This window comes from Molothrus aeneus, unplaced genomic scaffold (genome assembly GCF_037042795.1).
Source record: "Molothrus aeneus isolate 106 unplaced genomic scaffold, BPBGC_Maene_1.0 scaffold_19a, whole genome shotgun sequence".
In the NCBI taxonomy this organism is placed as follows: domain Eukaryota; kingdom Metazoa; phylum Chordata; class Aves; order Passeriformes; family Icteridae; genus Molothrus; species Molothrus aeneus.
In genome coordinates, this window is record NW_027098863.1 from 24,622 (window position 1) to 50,456 (window position 25,835).

A 25,835-nucleotide genomic window follows, 5' to 3' on the forward strand; every position below is an offset into this window, starting at 1 on the left:
GGAGCAGCAGCAGGGGAGGGAGCATTGCGGGGTTCCACGGCGAGCCCGCTGAGCCCGCTGCTCGGCTGGCCCCGGCAGCATCGCATTGCCCCGCATCCCGCAGGTGAGCGCGGAGGAGAAGCGCGCCCCGAGTCGATCGCGGCAGCTCCGGGAGTGGTTTTTTTTGGCGGGGAGAGGGAGATTTTGCTGTGGTTTAGGCCCTGCCGATTCCGGAGTCGATTGCCAATTATATTTCGGTGTCGCTGAGAGAGGTATTTTTTATTTATTTGATGAGGAGATATTTTTGGATCTCGCAGGAGTGCAAAGCTGAGCCGGAAATGGTCCTGGGGGGATTTTGCGGGCCCCACGTGGCGATCGCCCGGTTACGGCGGGGCGGGATACGGGTTTTGGGGATCTCCGTGAGAGCCGGGGGATGAAAGGCGGGAGCCCCGGCGTGGGGAGAGGGGCGATAGCAGAGCTGGGGGAGCTCCGGCAGGCTGGAGGGGTGGTGGAGCCGGGAGATGAGTGGGGCCCGGGCTCCCCGACCCTGAAAGTATAGTCGGGGAGCAGGGGAAGCGCTGAGTGCCTGGAGTGGAGGGATGCTGGAGAAAAGGGACCCTGGAACACCTGGGAGCCGCGTTTGAATTGATATACAATTTCAATAGTCAATCCGAATTTTATTTCTATATCCTTTTATTTTAAAGCAAGCAAGCAAGCAGCGCTGGCTGGCCGGGGAGTCACTGCTCCACTCACGGCACACACCACTTAAAAGTTTGGTAAAGTATATTTACTGTTTTTAAGCCCACAAAGCATTTTCTAATGTGCTTGGTTAGTCCAAATCAGCAAATAACAATAAGCTAGGATCAGGAATTTCATAATCTTTCCAAGTGGCCATTGATTCCTATCCTTCTGGAGGGAGGCCTTACACTGCTGTCTGCTACATGATTTTGCCAAGTGTATCAAGCTTTTTATTACACATAAGCATTTAATTGCTTTGTTGCAATATCTCTTAGCTTTACCCCAACTTCCTCTATTTTATTCTAAGTATCAGCCGTCTTGCTACCTCATCTCTTTTACTCTACTATACTTCTTTGATTTTGTTGCTTTATTTGGCTATTTGGTCAGAAAGTTTCAAAACTTTTCATTGTGTCTATTTTGGACACAGCAGATAGAAGCATTTGCTGATTCCATTGCCAATTGACACAAACCACAAAAACATTTTTTACAATCCTTCCCCTTTATGTTATTGATTCATGTCTTTGCTTCAAATTGAGCTAATACTTTTTGTGTTGCAGTTTTTTGGTTCTGCTTTGCCTTGACTATCATAAGGGATTGAGTTTCTTCTCCCGTGGTGGTTGTTATTTTAGGGTTTATGGGCGTTGCTGAAATCTGCATTCCCTGGATCGCTGAGTATATTAGCCTAATAAAGCATGGAACCATACATGGTATAAACAATAGACCTAATGCAGAACAAAGCAACATGAACCCTCATTTTTCCACTAGGCTCCTTCAAACAAATTATTCCACCAATTGTCAGTTAATGTGGAATTCCATTTTTGCACTGGAACACATGCAACTTGTTTAATTTCACCTGCCAAATTTGTAATAGCTTCTCCATTATCATCAATCTCTAAACAGCACTCAGATGTACTAAATTTTCCACAAAACCCCCTTCTTCAGCTAATAAATAATCTAGGACTAGCCTATTCTGATATACTGCCGCTCTGGTCTGGTTTAGTTGTCTAGCTACAAGCTTCAGTGCCTCTGATGTTTAATTAGAAGTAATTTCTGCAATGGCCTGTAATCTAATGATTAGGTTAAGCATATACATAGGGGTTCTATAACCCCAACTGCCATTCTGAGCCCAGGAGGCAGGATTGTAGTAATCTGTGATCTGTTGGGAAGTCCATTCTTCATTTTTCCAGGACTGTTTTCCTCCTATTTCAGTTTGTTTTCTTCTGCGCAGAGTTTCATAAAGAGGTAGTACTAAATATTCACCTTGGCTCTTTGGTAGCAAAAAGAATGCAGGTTGTATAATTCCAATCGTACAGGTACCTCTCCATCTCTTTGATATTCAGTATATGCCCTTTTACCAGCAATTGAAAATAATCCATTTGAAGCTGTCTAATTTTCAGCCATCTGCCCCAGATTTTCCCAATATCCCCTAAGATCTTTTACCTCTTCAAAAGGATTAGCATGTGTTACACTTTTCCAGAAAACAGTTCCCTTGGTACAGTTGATAGACCAATAACCTGTTGGTGGTTTTGGCCACCACGTTGTAAAAGTGGAGTTGGTGGTATATATTATCTTGCAATGGGTGTGTCCTACGTTTGTAGTAAAATTGTTTCCTTTCCTAGAAATACAAATTTGACCTACTACTTCATGACTCAATGTTTACCCCTCAGGTTGAATTTCATTAAATCTTTGTGTCCTGTTCCATAATATCAACTGATCAGGTCCAACCCCTTCTCCTCTCCATGGCCATTGCTCAGTCATTTGGGATCCCCATAAACCCAACAGTTAGTCACATTTAATTCCTTAACTACTTTTTGCATCAGATCAATACACAAATTTTTTTCCTAACATAGGGAGGTCCCGATCACTGAGTCTTTTCTTAATTTTTTTATACAGGTCACTTCCTGCTCTTGTTCTTTTTTGGTTTGAATTTCCCCTAAATTCTTTGTGACTTTTTTCACTAATTCTTCCTTGAATTTATCTTGTACTCCCCCTTTATCTGAGTATCCCCACATTCCGCCTTTGGTAAAACAGAGGAATGGTTCTCCCTGGGGACAAAATTGATAGTTTTGAGGTGCCCATTCTCCCATTCCTGAATTTGTTGCTACCCAGTAACTCTTTTCTCCTATTGTACAGGTTTCAAGTTTTCCTGGCTCATAACATCCTGCATTAATATGAGTGTTTGCTGCAAATGCTCGGGCTGTGGTCCAGCCATACTTTACATTTTGGTAGCCCTTCAAGCAGGGATTGGTTATCCCATTCCATGGAAGACTCAGCAGTACCAGAAGGCCCCACAGTTTTATTATCCCTCTACCTCCTCTGCCTACTGGGGTGCTCCCAGCAGTGAGGGGTACCATCTTCTCAGCAGCAAGGATATTCTTCAGGGGTTCTGTATGAGCTTTCCCAGGTTTCGTGCTGTTTCTTAAATACTTCCCACTTCTTTGCTTTGACTGGCTCGGATCCGCAAGGGACTCGATTACGTTTGCGATGCTCAATCTTTTTATTTTTTGCCTCACTTGATCGTCCCCCTCTTAATCTGTATTTCCATAACATCCACCACTCATAAGAATCTAGTTCTAATGTCCCTTCCTCTATTCTCTTTTCTTTTTTACAATATATTCAGTTAAATTCTGTTCAATGTGTTTACACTCTGGACACAATCCACTTGGAGGATAACCCCTGCAACAATGATAATACCACCTCTCCTTACAATAGTTTCATTCAGTGCTTCCAAAGGGATAGCAATTGCAATCCTTTTCAGTACAGGTTATTATATCTCCCAGCATCTCTTGAGAATATGGCATCCCATATAACACATTATATGGGGAGATCCCATGCTCTGAGTTCGGCATTGTTCGAATATTTAACAACACCAGTGGTAAGCACTTAATCCAAGATAGTTTTGTTTCAATTGTTAGTTTTGCTAGCTGATGCTTTAGGGCCTGGTTCATTCTTTCTACTCTCCCCAAACTCTGAGGGTGCCAAGGGGTATATTATTCCCGAGAGATCCCTAGAGCTTTCATTACTTCTTTTAACACTTTTGAGGTAAAGTGAGAACCTTGATCTGAATCAATCACTCCAATCATCCCAAATCGTGGAATTATTTCTTCTAAAATAATCTTTGTAACAAAATGTACTGTTGCTCGTGTCACAGGGTAGGTTTCTACCCAATGAGTTAATTGGTCTACTGTTACTAACAAATACTTATATCTTCCCACTTTCAGTAGTTTGGTAAAATCCACTTGTATCTTTTCAAAAGGCCTATACGCAGTTTTTCTGCCTTCCTCGCAGTTTTTCTGTGGGGTCTGTCTAGATGTCTTCTTGTTAATTTTCTGGCAAATAATGCATCCTTGTGTCTTCTGTTTTGCTATATCAAATATTCTTAGACACCCTAAAAACTTTAAAAAATGGTCGCTTAGTGCTCGTGTTGGCCAATGAGTTCATTAATGTAACTGGTGAATTATTCTTTTAACATAACTTTTAGATAGCATTTCTCTACCATCTGGTAAAAGCCACCTACCCCCTTCTTGCTTAGCCCCTAGTTTCTCCATCACTTGTATTTCCTTTGAGATACAGCATTTTTGATACTTTGTATCATCTTCACTTTTATTCAAATTATTTAAGAACACGGGTAAGCATACTGCTGCCCTTTGTGCTTCTGCATCAGCCAAATTATTCCCATGAGTCCAATAATCCATTCCCCTCTGGTATCCTCTTACATGGACAACAGCTATCCCTGATGGTACCCTCAAAGCTTCTAATACTCTTAGGGAAACAATTGGATTACTTATTTCTATCTTAATGGGTCCAATCTTCAGCTTTCCTATTATGGTGCCACACTTTTGGATTAATTTTGTCTTTCTCTTGTGACATTAAGGTATAAAAGTGTACCTGTAGTTCTTGTTTCACTTCTAAATTTACTCCTAAATCTAGAATTAATTTTTTTCTTAGCAAATTATTTTCTTCTTCTGGTACCAATAACAAATCATTCAAACAAATCTTATTTTCTGATTAAATTTCAACATTTTTAAGTATGGCTACCTTAAGTGGTTCCCCTTTTGCTCCCAAAACTAGAGCAATTTCTTTACTAATTTTACACCCTTTAGGGAGGTGCTGTATAGATGATCTTTCTGCTCCAGTGTCTACTAAAAAGGTAATTTCTTCCCCTTGTGGACCTGTTTTTGGTTTTATCAAGGACTTTTTCTATGTTCTGGTCCCCAAGATGTACAGCCCCTGACACCCCTATTTGTCCTCTTCAAACATTTTTTTTCTTTTTTTTTCATCTTTTTGTCGTTGCTTACAGCTTCGTTCTGTGTGTCTTCTTCTTCCTCAGTAATGGCAATGATAATCTGCAGGACCATCTCTGGGGTTTCTAATTTGGGGAAGTTTCTTACAATCTCCCCTAGGTCTTTGTTCTGCTGTTCTGCTTTCTTTTCCCCCTTCTGAGTTTCCCTCACAGCTGCTACAAATATCTTGGCTTTTGCCTTTTGTTTTTCTTTATCTCTCCTCATGTACACCTTTTGGGCTTCCCACAGTAGCTCTTGGAGACCGCAGTCCTGCCAATCCTCTCATTTCTCTAGCCTTTTGTTGTTTTTTTTTTTTGTATGTCTCCCCATAATTTTGCCACAAATTGAGTTATAAGCAATGCAACTCCTACTGGGGAATCTGGGTCCACTCCTGAATACTTTTGCAGGCCCTTTCTGAGCCTCTCAAGCCAATCTGTAGGTGTTCCATCTTTTTCTTGGCGCACACTGAAGGCCTTGTTAATATTTTGCCCTCGAGGCATGCTGTATCCCTTGTCTAATGATATCTCTAAGGTCCCTCATATTTTGTCTGTCCTGCTCATTCTGATTAGGCCATTTTTGATCACCACGTGGACCCTGCCTGGTGTCTTCTTCCCAGTCTCTCATTCCTGCTTGCCTAATCATTTCCCTTTCCTCTATAGTAAATAGTATTGCTAATATAGCTTGAAGCTCATCCCAGATGTAGGTATTTGGGCCTAAAAATTGGTCTAAGCTCTCGGAAACCCCTAAAGGATTTTCAAGCAGCTGCCCCATTTCCTTTTCAAATTCTCTTACATTCCCAGTATTAAGTGGGACTGTTACCAACCCTATTCCCCTATCATTTCTACCCATAAGTACTTCTCTCAAGGGGAATAGTCTCTTCATCTTTCTCCTCCCCACTAGAATTATTTTCCTCACGTTGTTTTCTCCTCTTGCTCCAAGTCCTACTAGATGGTGGTGATAGGGCTGGAGTTGTCAAGCTCCTGGGCCTCTCAGGGGAGGAGAGAGTTTCCTGCCCTTGATAGGGAGGGGGCAAATTGTCTAATGGTTCCCAACCTTTTTCTTTTTCTTCCATCTTTCTCCTGTTTTTAGTTTTCAGGGGGTATAATGTTATCGCTACAGAGACCCCCCTCCAAAGTGCCACATAATGACTTTCCTCCTGATCAAAGCGTTCCTTACTATTTACATAAATATTTAAAGCTTCACACATCCAGTCATCAAAGGACCCAAACATTGGCCAATATAAATGATCAGGCCTAATTTCTTCCTTAGTCCTCTCTACCATACAATAATGTATCCGCTTTCTTTACTTTTCCCCTTCCAAGAGGGCATTGCATCCCAATGTGCAGTCATTAATCCCAGGGGGTATCTCTGGTTACTCACTCCCTTTCTTGTTTTTAGAGCCTCTCTGGGGGCCCCATAACCTTGAGCCTCTCTTGGGGCCCTTTGAGCCTCTCTGGGGGCTCGTTGAACCTCTCTGGGGGGTCCTTGAGCCAGAGGTCTTACTGTTCCCCTGACCCATTGTGACCACTGTCTCACACCACTCGCTTGGTCCCTTCACTGGCCAAGCCCCTCGCGGGGTGATGGAACTGCAGAGAGAAGGACTCGTTGATCACTCCGCAATAATATTGAGTCTCACTCTCTCACTTTCAATCAGACACTGTCACCTCCACCCAACTGAACGATACTCACAGCCCACTGTTCTTGTCTGGATCTTCGTGCGCTAGAATTACAGGTGATTTAAACTGCAGTTCTTAGGGAACTCAGTTCCTTGCTTGCTTTCTTTACCGGGTTTGTGGTGCCGTTAGCTTCTAGGCTATTGGCCTCTACGGGCCACAAAAGTGGGGTGCCCCGTGCAGTAGCTGTGGTGTTGTGGCCTGTGGGGACATTGGGTGAGTGAGGGGACACTGGAGTGGCTCCTTCCCAATGGCACCTGGGAGCTCATGCTCACCCTCAAACATGAAGGTGTCAGCCTCAGCCGCGATGTCCTCATCCGACAGGGTGTGGCCATTCTCGTCCTGCAGGGGCAAGATGAGCCATGGGCCACTGGGGCCACCAGTCCGTGGGCCACCTGGGGCCAAATCCTATCCATGGCCACCGCTTTGGCCCCATGGCCACCACCCTATGTCACCACAATCCCACTGGCCACCAGCCCTATGGTCAATGCTGCCCATGTCCACCACTGTTCCCCTGTGGCCACCAGTCTATGCCCAAGCCCCCCATGGCCACCACCATGGTAGTGGCCTCTATGGCCAACCCTTCCATGGCCACCACCATCCCCTTGACCATCATCCCCTGATGGTCACTATCATCTCCCCATGGCCACAACCACCCTCTTAACCACTTCCATGTCCCCATGGCCACCACCCCAGCCCCACCTTGGTGAGCAGCAGGAGGTCGATGAAGTCCATGCTGCGTCCCCAGTGGCCGTCCAGCCAGGCCTGGTGGCCCAGGCAGGCAAGTGCCTGGCGCTGGCACTGCACCACATCAGCAGTGAAGGCGTGGACAGTGGCACAAGGGCGGGCGAAGCGCCGGCCATCAGAGGAGAGGCTGTAGAGCCACCATGGGTGGAGAAATGGCTGTAGCTGGCACCGGACCACCAATGAGCTCAGCTCGAGGATGGCCTGGATGTACTCGCTGGGCCGCCTGTACCAGGACAATGTAGGGGACACTGTGGCCACCAGCGTGGATGATAGCAGGACCATTGGGGCCACCAGAATGACCAACAGGGACAGTGGTGGGACCATGATGGCCAGTGGGGGCCTATGCAGTCATCAGGATGGTCAACAGGGACCATGGTAGGGCCAGCACAGCCACCAGGATGGCCAGCAGGGACAATGATGGGACAGGATGGTCAACAGGGACTACAGCAGGGCCAGCACAGCCACCGGGATGGCCAGCAGGGACAATGGTAGGCACCACAACCACCAGGATGGTGTCATGATCCACTTATATACAAGCAGGAGTTATGATGGTTCATTAACTTATCCCAGAGTGCAAAAGCAACACGGAAGGGGATTTTAGTATTAATCAAAACAAATGCACCCTTTATTGAGTGCCCACAGCAGATGTGATAGAAGGATTAGAAAGGAGAATAAAGGATAGAGAGAGAGAGAGAAAGAGGGGGGGAATAGCTACCAGTGGAGAGACGAAACCATTGTGGTCCAGCTAATAGATCTGTCTTGTCACGACAGGGAGAATCTCAAAGTGTTGGTTGTATTATAGTCCTCCACCAAGGTGGGGAAGAGGTAAGTTTACAGACAGTCCATGTTCTCAGCAGTGAGCGAGACCAATTGTTTTCTTGGTCCAGGGAACACACCTGCAGGCAACACTTGGCAAACATCTTACCTCAGTCCGGCCAGCCCCCTGTGTTAGAGTTATAAGGGTCTCAGTCCGTGGGAAGGGGCTTCAATCTCCGTCCATGACAGTGGTCGTGAGGCAGATGAGGGATCTCTGTCTTTGCGATGGTTGTGAGGCAAATGAGGAAAACTTCAGACTGTCTCTTACAGATGATCAATGGGGACAGGTGACACTCACTCCTGGCAGTGGCTCTTGTGGCTGAAGATGCACTTCTGGAGCGTGTCCAGGGTGAGGAGGCTCAGGGGCTGCAGCACCTCCAACTCCACTGGCCCCCCACCAGCTGCCACTGCTGCTGCCCCCCACTTGGCCTGCGGGGAAGGACTGGGTTGGGGAGGGAACAGGGAGGGGATCAGGGACAGGGGATAAACTGGGGGGTGGGACAGGGGTGGGAGAGGGGGAAGAGTGGGAAGCAGGTGTGGAACAGGAATGTGGTGATGAACGAGGGGTGGGTTGAGGTTTGGGGGCAGCTTTGGGTTTGGGGTATGGGACAGTACAGAATTTGGGTACAGGACAGGACTCAGGGTGCAGGACAGGACTCAGGATGCAGCAGTGGGTGCAGAAGAGAATTTTGGGTGCGGGAGGGACTCAGGTCAGAATTTAGGGTGCAGCACTCATGATTTGGGGTGCAGGTGGAGACTCATGCCCATCTGGGATCTCTCACGAGCAGCACACGGGTGCTCTGGTTGAAGATTCCCAGGTAATTCTGGAGCACATCCCCATGGAAGGCGGGCGTCAGGAGTCGCCGGTGCCGTGCCCAGCGCTGCCCATTGCTCAGCAGCAGCCCCTCTCCTGGGGAGGGGACACCGAGGTCCGCCAAGGGCACCCAGGGGGTTGTCCCTGTCGCCCACCGCCCCTGTCCTCTGTGACACACAGCAATCCATCTGGGGGCACCCAAGGATATGTCCCTGTCCCCCACCGCCCCTGTCCCATGTGGCACACCTGGATCCATCCTAGGGGGCCACCCAGGTGTGCTGTCCCCACCCCTGTGACACCCAACTCCATTCGCGGGGCACCCCGGGGTGCTGTCCCCATCCAAACCCCCCCCCACTCACCCAGCCAGGGCTTGAGGAAGCCGTAGAAAATTTTATCCTTGGGGGCCACAAAAGCTGCAGGATACAAGGATGGGGTGGGCAGGGATTCACTGGGGTGCCATCAGGTTCCCTGCGTGGGGACACTGGGGGTGGCACCACCCTGTCTGCACCCATTAACCCTCAGGTGGGGACCCTCTCCCAGCACCCATGGCCACCAAAGGATGAGGGTTGGGGGACAACTAGAGGCTGGACATGGTGACACCTTTGGGTGGCCTTGGGGAACCTCAAGGACAGGTTGGTGGCCACTATGGGGTGGCATTTGGCCTGCCAATGGTGACACCTCTGGGGACCTGTGGGCTTGGGTTGGTGGCCACTGCCAGGTCTCTGTGCCAGGTGCGGTGACACCCATGGGTGGCCCTGGGGACCCGTCTGATGTCCCATGTCCTACCTGAGGCACTGAGGAGTGGCTGGAGGGTGCTGGGGTGGAAGAGGCGCAGCACAGGCAGCCAGGGAAGTCCCCACCAGAGGCAGCCATGACGATATTGGGCCACCAAGGTGTCCACCTGCTGTAGGCCTTCCTCCGTGCTCTGGCCCTGGGGACAACAGGACATGTGTGCCATTGGGGGCACAGATAGGCTCAGGGACATGTGTGTCCTCAGCACACTGCCAGCCTTGGGGACATGTGTGTCTGCCCCACTTTCCCCTTGCAGGTGCCACTACCCCGTCCTCACCATCCCCCCAAGTGCCACCACCCCATTCCTTCGGTCCCCTCACAGGTGCCACCACCCAATTGTTCCTTTGCAGGTGCCTCCACCCCTGTCCCCACTGTCCCCGCAGATGCCACCGCCTGTCCCCTCACCATGCCGGTGTGTCCCAGCAACCAATTGCGCCAGGGCGGGATGGGGAACTTGTTCAGCTGGAGACAAGTGGCCCAGAATCGGGTGACAGCCACCAGCGCATCCCAGAGCCACCGCAGCAGCAGGGCCACCACGAAGGTGCCCAGGGCCACCGCGCCCAGGGAACCTAGCGCTGTGGCCACCGCCATAGAACCGCTCCTGGGGACAGGCAGGGGACAGGGCAAGGGTCGGGTGTGGGCGGTGTCACCCGCGGGGTGACGTGGCGCGGCTCTGCGTGTCACCGGATCCGCCTTTTGTCCTAATACACATTCTGGTGGCAGCGTCCTCTGACACGTCCTGGTGACTTCTTGTGCTGACATGTCCTGGTGGCAGCGTCCCCACATGAGTATCCTGGTGGCATAGTGTTCCCCTCTTGGTGTGTCCCCTCTCCTTGTATGTGTGTCTCTGTGGAATTTGGCAGGCAACCCCAGCAAGGGAAGAGATGAGAATCTTGACTCCATGTTTCAGATGGCTGTTTTATTATTTTATGATATATATTATATTTTTAAAAAATTATATACTAAAGCTATAATAAAGAAAGAGAAAGGAGACATCAGAAGTCTAGTAAAAAAATGAATGAATAATACAATCTTCTAACTGCTCACAGCCTCGACACAGCTGGACCTCTGATTGGTCATTAATTAAAAACAACCACACAGGCCAATCAAAGATGCACCTATTGGTAAACCATCTCCAGACCACATTCCACACCCATCAGATAGTTATTGTTTACATTTCATTTCTGAGGCCTCTCAGCTTCTCAGGAGAAAAATCCTAGCGAAAGGATTTTCATAAAATATGTCTGTGACATGTCCCTGTCCCCCCCATGTATCCCTGTCTCCCCTTCCCTCTGTGTATCACTGTCCCCCACCTATGTGTCCCTATACCTCTGGACTTGTCCCTGTCTCTTGGGACCCAGGACATTCTTCTGGCTGCCCTGGGTTATTCGAGACCCTGGCAAGGGGCTCAGAGACCTTGGCATGGAGTCAAAAACACCTGTGCATTCAATTTTAATCCATGGGAAAAATTCCCAGCTTTGTGTGAAGATTTACAAGCCACAAGAGTTTGAATAGAATGTTAGTTAATTTATCACAGAGTGAAAAAGTAGAAGTTTGGGGTTTTAGAATGGGGGTTCAACAGGCAAGATGGAAGAATCTGGGCATGTCCTATCCTTCTCCTTCTTGTCCTCCATCTTCTGCTGGGATGGAGACACTTTTTGATTGGTTTAGAGTAGAGACAGACTGTCTAACATAGGTAATAGATATTGGAAAATTATTGTAAATAAAGTACATGTAGTTCATAGTATAAAAAGTTAACACCACCGCAAGGACAGTGCCACAACCCAACCTGCTGGACAGATCTCAGCAGGTCAGAGAAAGAATATAATAGGTAAGAAAAACAACCTTGAGAAGCAGAACTGACAAATCTCGACTTCTTTGGTTGCAGGGCTGAGAAGAAAAAAGACTTTCTAACACCTCATGGACCATCTCAACCCCAGAAACCTGAGACCTGTCCACTGTTGTGTGTCCCTGTCCCCTCGGAGTGTCCCCGTCCCCATCTCCCCTGTCCTGTCCCATCACATGCACCAAGCACTGTGGCGTAGCCACATCACTGCCAACACCTATGTCACTGCATGTCACAAAGGGCCCTTGGACACACTGTCCCATTCCATGCCATGGTGACCATGCTGCATGGTGTCACAAAGGGCCCTTGAACACGCTGTCCCATTCCATGTCACAGTGACCATGCTGCACAGTGTCACAAAGTGCCCTTGGACACCCTGCCACCTGCCCTGGGACCGCCCCCAGCCCCCCCAAAGTGGCCCAGGTTGGAAGCAATGCCTTGCTCCAAGTGTCTCAGACCAACAGGATCTTTAGGAACGGCTCAAACCATAAGCAAAGGCTGCCCTGCTCTGCAGGCTCAGGGCAGCAGAAGGAGCCCCCACGTCTGCAAACACAGCTGCAGCAGGAAGGGCACAGGGCCATCCACAGAAGCTGGCATGGCCTCCTTGGGACAGGTCCTGTCTGGTGGCCACGCTAAGCATAGCCGTGTGAGAGAGACAAGGAACGTGTGGGCCAGGGCATGAATGCTGCTCTGAGCCCTGGGGCCCGGGGAGCACTGACATCAGGTGTGGCAGAGTCCCTGCCAAAGCAGAGTCCCTCTGAGCCCTGGCAGCACTGGTGCCCATCTCCTGCCCCAGAGACCTGTGCCTCAAGAGGGCTTCTCTGCCAGAGGGCAGCCAAAGCCGACGTGCATTGGGGGCTGTGCTCCATCCTACAGGGGCTCCTGGTAGGAGCACCTGGAGCAATGGTGGCAACACTTGGTGTGTGCCAGATGATGTTGCTCCTTCCTGAAATGATTTTTTCATAGAAGGCATTAGCAGTAGCACAGAAGCACCAACAGCTACTGAATTTCACATGACAGAGACTCCACTGAAACACTGTCATGTTTCCTTGCGTTTTTCTGTCTTTCTTGCATTTTGAAGAGAAAGAATTGGCCCAGCCTCTCTTATTCAATGTTTCGCTAGCTGTGTGTCTTCCTGTGGCAGCTCATGTGCAAACACAACTGGCTGCCTGCTGAGCACAGCAATGGACGGCCACAAACAGGGAGCTCCCCAGTGAACATCAAGGCAGACACCTGGGGAAGTGCAGAGGATAGGGATAACTCTGGGAGGAGAAACTGTTCTGTGCCTCTGATGATGGTGCCAGGCCCCTGAAGGAGCAGCCAAGACAAGTGCTGGAAGCAGCCATGTCCTGCTCTTTTCTGCTGTCAGATGCACACAGGACAGACTTGTTGCCCACAGGTCCACCAGACTTGATCCAGGAACAATGGAAGCCCATGCATTGGTAGGGAATGGCCTCCAGCAAGAGCAAAGCAGGATGTTCCAGCAGGAAGCCTTGAGCTTGCAAAGCAGGCCACATCCTCAGCAGACACCAAAGTGCTTTCCTCCAGCCCTGAATGTCGACCACAAGTGCCTCCATTTCTTCAGCGCCTGCTGCTGCTTCCTTTGTTCCAAGCCAGTCCAGGATTTTGGTTGGAAGCTTATGCACATGTTTTTAAGGTGCCTGCACGGAGGAGAGGGATGGCAGCTGCAGTGCAGAGCTCATGTCCCTCTCATGATGGCACCAATGCTGCTGCCTGGGGATGCCTGCCAGTGGAAGGCGAGTCATCCCTCAAGCACAGCCATTGAAGTCAGTCAGGGGCGCAGGCTGCAGCTGCAGCTGCCAAGCATTGCTGTGAGGCTGGCAAGCCAAGAGAAAGCCATTGTGGCCAAGTGTGCTGAACCCTTTTGCCAAACCACGTGCAATGGTGCCCACAGTATCACCCCTTTGGAATGGCAGCTGGTGCAGACACCTCACTGAGCAGGTGCTGGGGTTCAGGGTGCTGCTGTTCCTGTGCATGTTCTGGTGCTGTTTCTGTGGTGTCCAGAGCCACTTCGGCAGCAGCGACTCAGACATCGCTGCCCTCACCACAGGGGCAGAAAAAAAGGAAAGCCTCATTCTTAGCACCATGGCCTGGGCAGCCACAGAGGCCCAGGCTGGCCGCTAGCCCTGCTCTGCCCACCGCCCTGGCAGCACCCAGTGACCATGCCCTGGCAGGGTCCCCTTGCCCTCCTCATCCCCAGCAAGCCCAGTCTGGGCACCTCAGGGGTGTCCCCACCCTCCTCCTGAGGCCCACCCTCCAGGGCTTATGGCCTCTGACACCCAGTTCCTCAGGGCTTCCCACCAATCCAGCCCTTCAGGGGCCTCCTGTCCCCTGGGTGTCACAGTTTCAGAGACAGACAAGTGACAAGACACACCGTGTTCATGCAGCAACAGCTCCCTTGATTGAGATCTTACTTCCTTCTATACCTAAGAAGCCCATGAGGTGTCAGTCCTTGTTGGCTGAGCCAGTTACTTCCTGGTCAACCAGCCAACAGAAGCCTGAGTCCCCAATGGCCTGGGCCTGCTCTTACTGGTTGAGTTATATAAGTAAGGTAATTATGTAATTGATCACATATTTCCGTTATAAATTTGTTATTATTTATACTTTGAGGCCTACAGGCCAGCTGTAGTCCACCACACCTTGGAGGCTCCTACCACCCACTCCCTCCCACATGGCCCTCATGCCTTCCCACCACCTTGTCCCATCAGGGCCTCTGCAGCACCTCATCCCTTCATGGCCTCCCACTGCCCCATCATCCCATCAGGGTCTCCCCGTGCCTGGCCAACCTGCCCAGCAGTGGCGCAGCTCCAACTGAGCTCCAGAGGAGCCGGATCAAGAGGAACCTCAGAGGCCTCAGCAATGCAGCCAGCAACACACGAGCAGAAGGGCAGAGATGGCCCTTCCTGGCTGGGCAGGAGGGCTTGTGGCCATCTCCAGGCACCAGTCCGGCAGGGATCCCTGCAGCTCTGGTCCTTGCCCAGTCGCCCTGTCCTCAGCTGAAAGCCTTCAGCAGAACCACCAAAGGCCAAGGGGCTTCTGGCCATTTCCCCTTTTCCACTGCACGCCTGGCAGCTTGCTGAGCTCAAGGACCCGTTTTCCCCTCTTTCCCTGTGCCCTGTGTATGCTGGGCACCAAAGAAAGCTCCTGGGAGTCTGGGTATTAGAACACATTCTATATTTATAGCCTAAAGAAGAACAAAAAAGAAGGAAAAATCTTAAAGAAAATTCCCCCCCTGCTCAGGTGGCCCCAGCAGATAGAGAGGCTCTCAAATCAGCTCTCCTCTGAGCTCCAGCAGCACAGCCCACTGTGGCCCCACAGACAAGGCTGTTTCTTCCTTGCCCTGCAAAATCGATCTTGCAGCTTCTGCAAGATGGAGCCCAGAGCTCTCGCCACAGCCCGGAGGACAAAGGCTCTTTCGAGCACCAGGCTTCTGGTGGCAGGGCTGATGTCCTCTGTCTTGTCTTCAAGGGCTGCGTGGGAGAGGAACCATGCCATGGTCAGATCCCGGATCTTTGGTGACCCGAGGAGAGCCCTGTGCCAGGGCCATGCCAGCCGGCTCTGGCCATGGCCAGGAGGGAGCAAGGAGCAAGGGGATCAGCCCGAAGCTGCTGGATGCTCTTGCCACACATGGGCCTGAAATCGGTGCATGCGCTCTGGCTACGCCAGGTTTGGTCCGCACAGGGAGCAGAGCCCTCAGCCCCGGGGCAGGGCTTGCAGCTCTTCCCCCGGCAGCCCCCGCGCTCAGCCCGCTACACTCATTCACCAGTGCAGATCAGCTGCAGCTCTTGCTGCTGCCCCCTCAGGTGCCGCCCGGCCATGCCTGTGAACACAGAGCCTGTCACGGCGCCAGCGGCAGAGCTCCTTGCCAGCGGCGCTGCCGGCGCTGTGGCCACACGGGCTGCTGGCCCGGCAGGGCTCAGCCCGGCCCTTGGCGCACGCTGCCGCCCCAGGGCACGGTTGCCAGAGGGCGGCAGCAGCAATGCCCAGGCCAGGCGGGGCTCAACGGCGCCGGGCCCGGCTGGCGCTTCCGGGGCTTGGGCCGAGCTGCAGCGGGGTGAGGAGGAACAGGTTTGGGTGGAGCAGGGTGGGGCAGGGCCGGGTGTGGCAGGGTTGGGCAGTGAAGGGTGGAGCTGGGCGGGGCAGGCAGGGTGGGACAGGGTTTGGCAGGGCAGTGCCCAGTTCAGCGGGGTAGGGCGCTGTGGGTGGAGCGGTGCAGGGCAGGGCGTGGCTGGGCACAGCTGGGTGTGGCAGGGAGGGGCTGTGTAAAGTGTGGCGTGGTGGGGCAGAGCTGGGATGGGGTGGGACAAGGTGGGGTGTAGAGGATGGCGTGGGCTTCAGTGTGGCAGGGCAAGGTTGGGTGGAGCTGGGCGTGGAGGGGAGAGGTTGGGTGGGGCAGGGTGGGGAGGGGAAGCCCAGGCTCGTGGTTCAGAGATGAACCTGATGGCCACCCGTCACAGGGACTCCTGTGGGCTGTCCGGGTACAGCAAGGCATGGTGCAAATGGATTGTCCTCATCACACAGCACGCCAGTATTGGAAATACAAACTGCTCTGGGATCTTGGAGATAATTATGAATTGGCCTGAAGGTGAGAGCTTTGATCTACTGGAAAAAGAGGAGCAGAAACAGGTGTTGTGTGTGGAGGAAGCTCCACCTTGGAACCAACAGCTACAAGGAGAAACATGCTGTGCTCTTTACACTCACAGTTCCTGTCGCATTGTAAGGATGAACTGAAAGTGCAAAGCAGTGAATGGAGCCCCACGGGACAGGTTGCAGAAGATACTGAAGGAGAGGGTGGATCGAGCCAGTTTGCTGAACTCAAAGCCATCCAGTTGGCCCTGAACATTGCTGAGGGAGAGAAGTGGCCAGAACTCTCTCTCTACACTGACTCATGGATGGTAGACAATGCTCTGTGGAGGCCTTTCCTGGCTGGAAAAGTGGAAAAAGACCAATTGGCAGCATAGGGGAAAAGCAATCTGGGCTGCTGACGAATGGCAAGACATTGCCACTCAGGTAGAGAAGCTACCTGTGAAAGTCTGACATGTGGGTGCCCACATGCCCAAGACTTGGGCTAATGAGGAGCACTGAAAAAATGAAGAGGTGGATCAGGCTGCAAAAATCAAGGTGTTACAGATAGGTTTGGATTGGCAACACAAGGGACAGTTGTTCCCAGCTCGATGGGCCCATGGTGCCTCAGGCCATCGGGGCAGAGGTGCCACCTATAGGTGGGCACGAGACCCAGGGGTGGATGTAACCATGGGCAGCATCTCCCAGGTTATCCATGACTGTGAAACGTGAGCTGCCATCAAGCATGCTAAGCGAGTGAAGCCCCTGTGGTGTGGGGGGCCATGGTTAAACAGAATTATGGCGAGGCCTGGTAGATTGACTACATCAGGCTGCCTCAAACCTGCCAAGGCAAGTGCTACATGCTCCCAATGGTAGAATCCCCCACTGGATGGTTGGAGACCTACCCTGTGCCTCATGCCACTGCCAAGAACACCATTGTGGGTCTTGAAAAGCAGGTCCTTTGGAGGCACAGTACCTACAAGAGAATTGAGTCCAACAAAGGGACTCATCTCAGGGACAGCCTTATCAACACCTGGGCTAGAGAACCTGGCATTGAGTGGTTATATCACATTCCCCACCATGCAGCAGCGGCCAGGAAAGTTGAGCGGTGCAATGAACTTTTCAAAAACACATTGAAGGCAATGGGGGGATGGGACCCTCAAGCAGTGGGAGCTGCATTTAGCAAAGGCTACATGGTTAGTTAATAGCAGAGATTCCACCAACCAAGCTGACCATGCCCAATCTGAACCCCTGTGCACAGCAGGTGGAGAAAAGTTCTGGTGGTGTGCATGAGAGGTGTGCTAGGAAAGACTGTTGGGATTAATTCTGTCTCGAGCAAAGACAAAACCACCTGTGGGGTTGTCTTTGCTCAGGGACTGGATTGGACTTGGTGGGTGATGCAGAAAGATGGATAAACATAATGGATATCTCCAGGGGACCTTGTTTTTGGGGTGAATTGCCCAAAACACTGTGCCTGTATCCATATCTGCATGTATGTATCTATGTACATATTTAATTGGGATAATACATGGATGTATATAGTTTAAAAGTCAGAGTTTGATGTAACATATTGGTATGGGAAAAAAGTCAGGGTGGAAAATGTGTGTTTGGGTGGATTTTTGGTGAATTTTCTCTCATTTGTTACCTGAAAAGAGGGATGTGTTGAGGAGAGGGCAGTTGATGCCTGTTGATGTTGTGTTGAGGAGAGGGCAGTTGATGCCAGGCAGTTCCCTGCCTGGGAAGGAATTGCCTGTGGGGCAATTGAGATGGGAAAGAACTGGCCAGTGACCCTCCCATTCCACTGGAAGCTTCCAGGGAGGGAGGGCAGGGTTGGGCACTGGCTTGCTGAGGGAAGAACCAGCTGGCCATGCTAGGAGCAGGGCAGTTTGGGCAGTTTTTGGTGCTGCTTCAGAATTCTCCTTGCCATCCATAGGTGAGCCCACTGCTTGCTGCAGCTGCTGGTTGACAGGGACTTTTCAACACTCGCCATCACCAGGAAGATTCTCACCATCTGCGTGGGTGCTTGAGGGGAAACGGGACCACCCCACCTATTCTCTTTCTCTCTGGAGAGAGGGAGCCTCAGGTGCTGTTTGACTGGAACCACAGCAGAGCTGCCATGGCCAGGATACTGCAACAGATGGGTGAGAACCTGGGAAAAGCAGAGCCCCAGGTTCCCTGTGTCCCCGAGGCTGCCGTTAACCCCTGGGCTGGCTCAGGGCTCGCAGCCGTGGCCCCTGAAGCCGCCTGGGCCGACAGCGCCCCCTGGAGCCAGGGCAGAGTCACTGCAGCCACTCTGCCTGGCCTCAGCTCACAGCGCCCTCTGCCGGCTGTCGTCAGAACTACAGCAAAGGCAGAACTGCTCAACGGGTGGGAAGAGTCTGGCATTGCTTTGGGGGCGCTGCTGGTTGTTCTCTCTTATTACCCCTCTCTCTCTCTCTCTCTCTCTCTCTCTCTCTCTCTCTCTCTATCTATCTCTCTCTCTCTCTCTCTCTCTCTATATATATATATGTATTTACTAGAATATATATATATATTCTAGTAAAGAACTGATATTTCTTTTCCCATATCTTTGCCCGGAAGCCCTGTAATTTCAAGTTATAATGATTTGGAGGAAGGGGGCTATCTCTCCATTCCAGGAAGATTCCCAGCTTTCTTGGAAGACATCTGTCTTTTAAACCAGGACAATCTGCTATCATGAATGGAGAAATTGACCTAGGAGGTAAAAGAACTCATAGATATGCAGCTTCAGCCCTTGCTTAGGAGTTGTTCCTGGTCTTCACAAAACAGGGGCTTCTATGGTTTGAAGAATAGTCTTTGAATGATCTCTACAGCCCAGCTTTTACCTCCCTCAGAGTGCTCCTTCCCACAGTATGTCACACCAGTCTGGCACAGTTCCTGTGCAGGTGACATCCCCTGCCACCAACAATAGGACCACTTTACTCACCACCAGTGAGAGGAAGCGTGGATCATTCAATTTTTTCCCACATAAGATATGGAGCAGAAATCCCAGTTGTAAATCCTGCCAATTCTTTCTGAATAAGTACATACAAGCAAAGACGCCTTGCACAGGATCTACCTTCTTGGAACCCTGGTGATCAGTGGCACAAAGTTTAGCGGTGGACTGTTGCAGCCTGAATAGCTGCTAGTAAAGTCCAGGGTAAGGAGGCAAAAAGAGCCTTTGCATGGTATCCACAGATGTTTAATTCAGCCGCGTGGGGAGATGTTCCGAGTCCCCAGGGACATTAATGGGAGACTTGAGGTTTCTCCCTCCCGAGGGGCAGGGGGTGAACCTGGTCTCCAGGCAGTACAAAAATGAGGGCCAGTCAGGGAATAGGGAGGGAGTGGCTCAGGGACATAGGAACAGGCATAGGAACAGGGGAAGGAGCCAATAGGGTCTTAAGAGCTTTTTGAGGGAAGCTTCTTGTGTCTCCCTATGTGGGAACTCAGCACATCCCTCCGGATGTCCAGAATTGCCGAGAACCCTGTTGGGGGGCTTGGAGACCCTGGCGTGCTGCCTGGAACACCTGGTGGCTTGATTTTGATCCTTCCAACAAATTGCCAGCTTGGTATGGGGATGTGAAAGCCACACAGGTTTGAATGGTGTAGTAATAAAGTATTCACAGGGTGAAAATGTAGATTTTAGGATTTTTGGTGTGGGGGTTATGGGGACAAGATGGAGGAATCAGGGCCTGTCTAGTCCTTCTTCTTTCTTCTTCTTGTTCTCCATTTTCTGCTGTGGTGTTGGCACTTTGGGATTGGTTTAGAGTAGAAATGCACTGTCTAACATAGGTGATAGGTATTGGGAATTAAAAGTAAATATGATATACGTAGTTTGTAGTATAAAAGGACAACACCATCTCGGGGGTGGTCAGAGTGCTTGTGGCTGCCTTGCTGAGCAGATCTCAGCTGGGCAGAAAGAAAATTTTATAGGTAAGAAATAATAAACAACCTGAAGACCGAAAAGTGAAGAGTCCAGACTCATTCTTCAGAGCACGGGCTGCCACAGAACCATCCCATGCATCTCGGGGCAGAAAACAGACAGCTGACCCAAGATCCCCAAGCCAGGGGATGCCCCCCAGGGTCCCCACAGTACACCCCGGAGGACAATGCTGAGCCCAGTCCTTCCTGACACTTTTGTTAGTGAACTGGGTGAGGGGGCCAGGGTGTGCCCTCCCACAAACCAGGAGGAGTGGCTGATCTGCCAGAGAGAAGTGCTGCCATCCAGAGGGACAGTTCAACAAGGGTGACCAGTTCAATGACAAGTGCTGAGTCCTGTCCTTGGGAAGGCTCAACCACAGGTACCAATGACTGCTGGGGGCCACCCAGTTGGAAAACTAAAGTTTGGCAGGGTTCTGCTGGACACCAGGATGCCCATGGGCCAGCAATGTGCTCCTGCAGCAATGCAGAACAGCGTCCTGGGCTGCACTGGGAGCTGTGTCACAGCTGGCAGAGGAAGGGGATCCTTTCCCTCTGCTCCACACCAGTGAGGCCAGCCCTGGAGTGCTGGGCCCAGAGCTGGGCTGCCCAGTACAGGACACAGGGATAGACTGGACAGAGTCCAGCAAAGGGCCATGAAGCTGATGGAGGGACTGGAGCGTCTCTGCCATGAGGAGAGGCTGAGAGAGCTGGCACTGCCCAGCCTGGAGCAGAGCAGACTCAGGGCATCTCATCCCTGGGGATGAAAAGCCAGGCGGAGGCTGCAGAGGAGACGGTCAGGGACAGTCCCAGGGGTCTCGGGCACAAAGTGACCCACAGGAGGGGCCCTTCGAGCTCAGGAGACACTTCTGCACTGGGAGGGTGGCCGAGCACTGCTGCAGGTGCCTGGGGAGGTGGGAGAGTTGCCATCCCTGCAGAGACTCAAAAGCCACCTGGACACATCCTGGGCACCTGGCTCTGGGTGGCCCTGATGGAGCAGGGGCTGGGCAAGGTGACCTCCAGAGGTGCCTCCAGCCTCCCCCAGCCTGAGATTCTGTGACTCTGAGAACAAACGGGCTGCAGCTTACTAAGGACAAATGAAAAAGCTCCACACATGGCAGGTTTCTCCTGCCCTCACCGAAGTGGTTCATGGCACATGTCTCCATTCTGCAGATTCCTCCCTGGAGTGAGGATGCTCCTCAAGGTCGCACCTTGAGGCTGAGAGAAATGTTTACCCATGGTCATTGGTTTGGGTGAGTAGCATCAATCTTTAAGAATTGTTTTTTGCTGGCTTTACCAGAATTGCTTCAATGTTGCTTCAGATATAATGCACTATACTGGAAGTCATAGGTCTCTGCACTGGGTAGTAAATAACCCTGATAAAGATCTTTTAGTTTAATCGAGATCATAATAAACTCTTTATTTTTATAGAAATATATCCTTCATCGTATGGAACACAGTTGTACAAAGGTTCAATTACACCTATACTGTGCTTTAAACATAAACTATTGACTAAGCCTAAGACTGCATCAAGCTGTAGCCTGGCTCCTCTCTGAGAAGATCAGGAAGCAAGGACGTCCCTTCTGCACCTTGTGTCTCCTGCCTGCTCCCTACACAGCTCTCCAGGTGGTCCTGTCAGTCTTGGGCCAGCTGTGACTGCAGCAGGGACACCTGAGAGAGGCACAGAGCCCAGCTCAGACAAGCCCACGCTAGCAGGAGCACCTACAGCCCCACGGTACCGGCTCTCGGGGCAGACACAGCCTCCAACTCCAGCCCTCACCAACACTCTGCCCTTGGGCAAGGGGAAAGGAACAGGCTCCCAGACACAACAGAGCTCAGAGCATCAACAAGTTCAGTTCAAGGCTGGCAAACCCTTCCCACATACATCCCTCAGCCACCACAGGTCTATTACAGAGACTTCCAACAGGATTTAAGAACCCAATTCTGCTTTCCAAAGCACACGTTTGGGCCACTGACCCCTTTCTCCACAGGCTGTGCATCAGCAGGAGGGCTGCTGCTCCCCTGAGCTACTGGAGGACTCTTCTATTTCAAAAGTTGACCAATTTCGATGGGCAGACTTGGGGACAGGCAAGGTAAATAGTCTGGGGGGAACGTTCTTCTAAAGCTTCTGATTCTTCTCCTTTCAGGTTGCACCTGCACATTGGATGGAAGAGAGGGTCACAGAAACCTGTCAGCAAAGATGGAGCAAAAGGACCTCTGGACATCAAGGCAAGGAGATATCTGCTCTGAGACCCTGAATTCCACCAGACAACACTGGGGGCAAAAAGCTCTCGCTGGAGGCTGTGCAAGAGAGGCCAGTGTGTGTGTGCAGGGACACGGGGCCAGGGAGGAAGGCAGTGGAGTGAAGGTGCCCTTGTGAAAGCCATGGGCTGCCACAAGAGAGAGAACAAACAAAGGGGTGTGCCACAGCAGGGACAGGGAGAGGCAAGGGAACAAGCAGAGGTCTCCAAAGCACTGCCTGGGCTAAGATGCCAAGTTCCAGAGGAGCCTGAGGCTCTGCAGAGGCAACGAAAGCCCAATTTACCTGCTTACCACTTCTCCTGGCCACGGAGGGTGATTGACGCTTCTCCGTCTTGTCTTCTGCTGATGTTGCAACCAGATCCTGCACATATTCCATGCCCTTCCTGGAGTCCTCTGATGTCGTTATAGAGCATGACACAGCACAAAGTACCATGACTCCATCAGAAGGGTGAAAGAGAGATTTATTATAGCAACATGTTGCTTTTATACTTTTTCAAGATATTTACATTCACTTAACATACACATTCACTGCCCATTGGTTATAGGAAAGAAACAAAGTTCTCAGTGGGTGACCAAGGAGCCACATCATTCTGTGAGCCAGCTAAAGTCTGTATCTCTTAACTTTCTCTCCTTCATCATGTCTCCATGGTGACAACCTTGGTGTCTTCCTCAGGAGAGATATGGGGCTTTCCTTTATCTTCAGGAGGCCTTTGCTGGCTCACAAGAACAGCACAGAATGTCTTTCCTACAATTCCCCCTTTTTGTATTTGACCCGCAAATACAACTGCTAAGGACTCCTGCAGGGCCCTTGCAAAAATCCAAGCAGACAGAGGATCAATTCTTCATTCACTTACAGATAACCAACTTCTACCAACTCCACAACACACACCCTCACAATCTTAAGGTTCATATACAAACAAAGCACATAAAAACAGATCTTCAAATACTGTTACAGACCTCGCAATTTCCAGATGACACATTTGTAGCAGAATGACACCCTCACCACTAATCAAATAACTTTCTCCCACACAGAGTCAGAGACCAAGTCATCTGCCTAGTCACCACTTAGAACCAAGTAGCATCCACTTGACTTTACAACTGGTTGCTGCTATCATACTGGGCAACCAACCTAGTTGCTCAAAGTGTGGACTTCAGCTACTAATTCAACCCCTATGCAAAGGCAACACTTCTCCCTTAGGTGCATCAAATTACCCTATTTTGGGACCATCAGTGCCCTGCAAAAGGAAATGGTACAAGACACATTACTCAGTACTACCAACCTCTCTATGAGAGAATTCAAGGAAAAGAAGCAAAAGTAACACCCACTAACTTAAATTTTGGATTTTCAGCATAAGCCTATAACTCCCTTTACTCTGTCTCGAATTACCATCTTTACCACACATTCCTTGAGGGTCCATGCTTCCATCCACCTAATAACCAATGCAATTACCTACTCATTTTGCTCCCACTGTAGAACCACCCATCCTGTCCTTTTCTGTGTGCTCCAAATAAGGTTTAACACAACGGGCAGAGACCCAACGAGGGCCATTTTCTGTTAAAACACATGCATATCCTCTTCCCCATGTTATTAATTCCACTGGGCCAGTCCACTTTCCTGTGATTAAATCTTTTACCCATATCTTAATACCTTTCTCAAAGTTTGGCTGTTTTGAATTCAAAGACGAAAAATTATAGAATATAGAAGACTCTTGTAAGTCAGGTAAAGTACACAGAAAGTTTAAGACATAAACAGCTTTGTCTAATGTCACTTGAGGCGACTCATTCTCTATTCCCCCTTTTTGTTTTTGTACCTGGCGCTTCAACACACCGTGAGCACATTCAATAATTGCTTGGCCTGTTAAAGCATGAGGGATACCGGAAGAATGACCAATACCCCAAGCATGAAAAAACACTTGCGATTTCTTTGAAACATATGCCGGGCCATTATCCATCTTTACATGTGATGGAACACCTAAGATGGAAAAGGCGTGGCAAAAATGACGGATAACATCCCGGGCTGTTTCACCTGCCAATCCTGAAGCAACCATGGCATGAGAAAAGGTGTCAATTGTGATGTGAACATACTTTAAACGGCCAAATTCAGGCATTTTTGTCACATCTGTTTGCCATTCTTGCAAAGGGAGTAAGCCTCTAGGATTAGTACTCTAATATTGTGAAACATGAGACATATGACAATCAGGGCAAGAAAAAATAATTGACTTTGCTTCACTATGTTGTAGAGAGCTTTTTGGATAATTGGTTAGCTGAGAAAGGACATTTCGATGTGATACCGATGGATAAGGATAGGGGAAACAAGCTGGGGATTATGTAACCGGTGTCCAATCACTGACAAAGGTCACAGTGACCTTCGCTGAAACGGGAAGACGGGGGAGAAAATCGCTTGCCAGAAAATGTAGATATCCTAGGTAGAGAATCTAGAAGAATGCAAACATAGAAACAAAATAATCATTAGAGCGTAGAAGTAGGTGTGGTTGATCTAAGTGTGCTTTAACCAATAATGAGCTCAGCTTTTGCAATATGTATAAGCTTCATTAACACCAATATACATATATGTGAGCTTTCAATAAACTTTGAGATTTGCAATTCACGCATATTGTGTGAGGCATTTCTTCCGCTGTATCACGACACTATGTGATAATTTAAATTGCTGCCATAGTGCCTGAGCACCCTGATGAAAAAATTGGTAAGATAGAACAGCTTGCTGTAACACATTAGGCACCGTTTTTACTGCTGAGGCAGCCACAAGGGAATCCACATAGGCGTTACCTTCAACAAAAAATCCGGGCAGCGATGTATGGCTAAGAATATGCATAATAATTTTTCCTTATCCTAATCAGCCAATGGAATTGTAAAAAAGCTATCTTTCAAATCAATGATAATTATTTCCCATCCTTGTGGAATCATTGTAGGTGTTGGGAGACCTTGTTGGAATGCTGGGGGACACAAGACAGATGATAGACTTCGGACCTGGTTAACATAAGAGATTTGATAACAGGATGCCTTGGCAAAAGCAAATGGAACTTTGAAAATTAGACCTGGATTGCAAGAAGATTAAATCAGACAGGTTTACCGGAAAAAGAAAATCCCAATTAACTCTGCAAGCAAGAGATGTTGTTATATGCATAAGTACTAATCCTTGTAGTACACATTACTAGTCTCCCTAAAATAGTATATAAGCACTTGTATCCCACAATAAAACCGGATTCTGATCACTGAGTCAGTCTCTCTCTCCATAGCCAACAAGTTGTCCTTCCCCTGTTTTTACTGCAAAGCAACACTGGAGATGTAAGTGCAGTGCTGGGGTCAGGTAGGAATCCTACAGCAAGGGAAGGTGTCCCGACAGCATTTGACCGTCAGCAAGGCCA

The 25,835-nt window shown here is 50.0% G+C and overlaps 1 protein-coding gene and 1 long non-coding RNA gene across 2 annotated transcripts; one reads left to right on the top strand and one right to left on the bottom strand.

The window, feature by feature from the left end:
• LOC136569751 (uncharacterized) lies at positions 1-25,057 on the top strand. The gene is made up of 4 exons (XR_010785448.1): positions 1-103; positions 684-755; positions 21,361-21,440; positions 22,335-25,057. It is a non-coding gene; the product is annotated as an uncharacterized lncRNA (long non-coding RNA).
• On the bottom strand, positions 6,533-10,433 carry LOC136569721 (ultra-long-chain fatty acid omega-hydroxylase-like). Its single transcript, XM_066570079.1, has 9 exons — positions 10,248-10,433; positions 9,837-9,981; positions 9,410-9,463; positions 9,019-9,146; positions 8,535-8,665; positions 7,376-7,643; positions 6,949-7,015; positions 6,786-6,874; positions 6,533-6,586 (listed from the first exon to the last, which is right to left on the bottom strand). The coding sequence occupies exons 1-9, from the start codon at positions 10,431-10,433 to the stop codon at positions 6,533-6,535; spliced, it is 1,122 nt and encodes a 373-aa protein (XP_066426176.1).
• Positions 25,058-25,835: the final 778 nt, after the last annotated feature.

Bases quoted from the DNA above. Each gene is read 5' to 3' on its own strand.
- LOC136569721 (XM_066570079.1), bottom strand. From the start codon at position 10,433: ATGGCGGTGGCCACAGCGCTAGGTTCCCTGGGCGCGGTGGCCCTGGGC. The intron at 6,875-6,948 runs GTGAGCATGAGC...ATGTCCCCACAG, and splicing joins TGACACCTTCATGTTTGAGG to GCCACAACACCACAGCTACT. The intron at 6,587-6,785 runs GTAAAGAAAGCA...TTCTCTCTGCAG, and splicing joins CTAACGGCACCACAAACCCG to TTCCATCACCCCGCGAGGGG.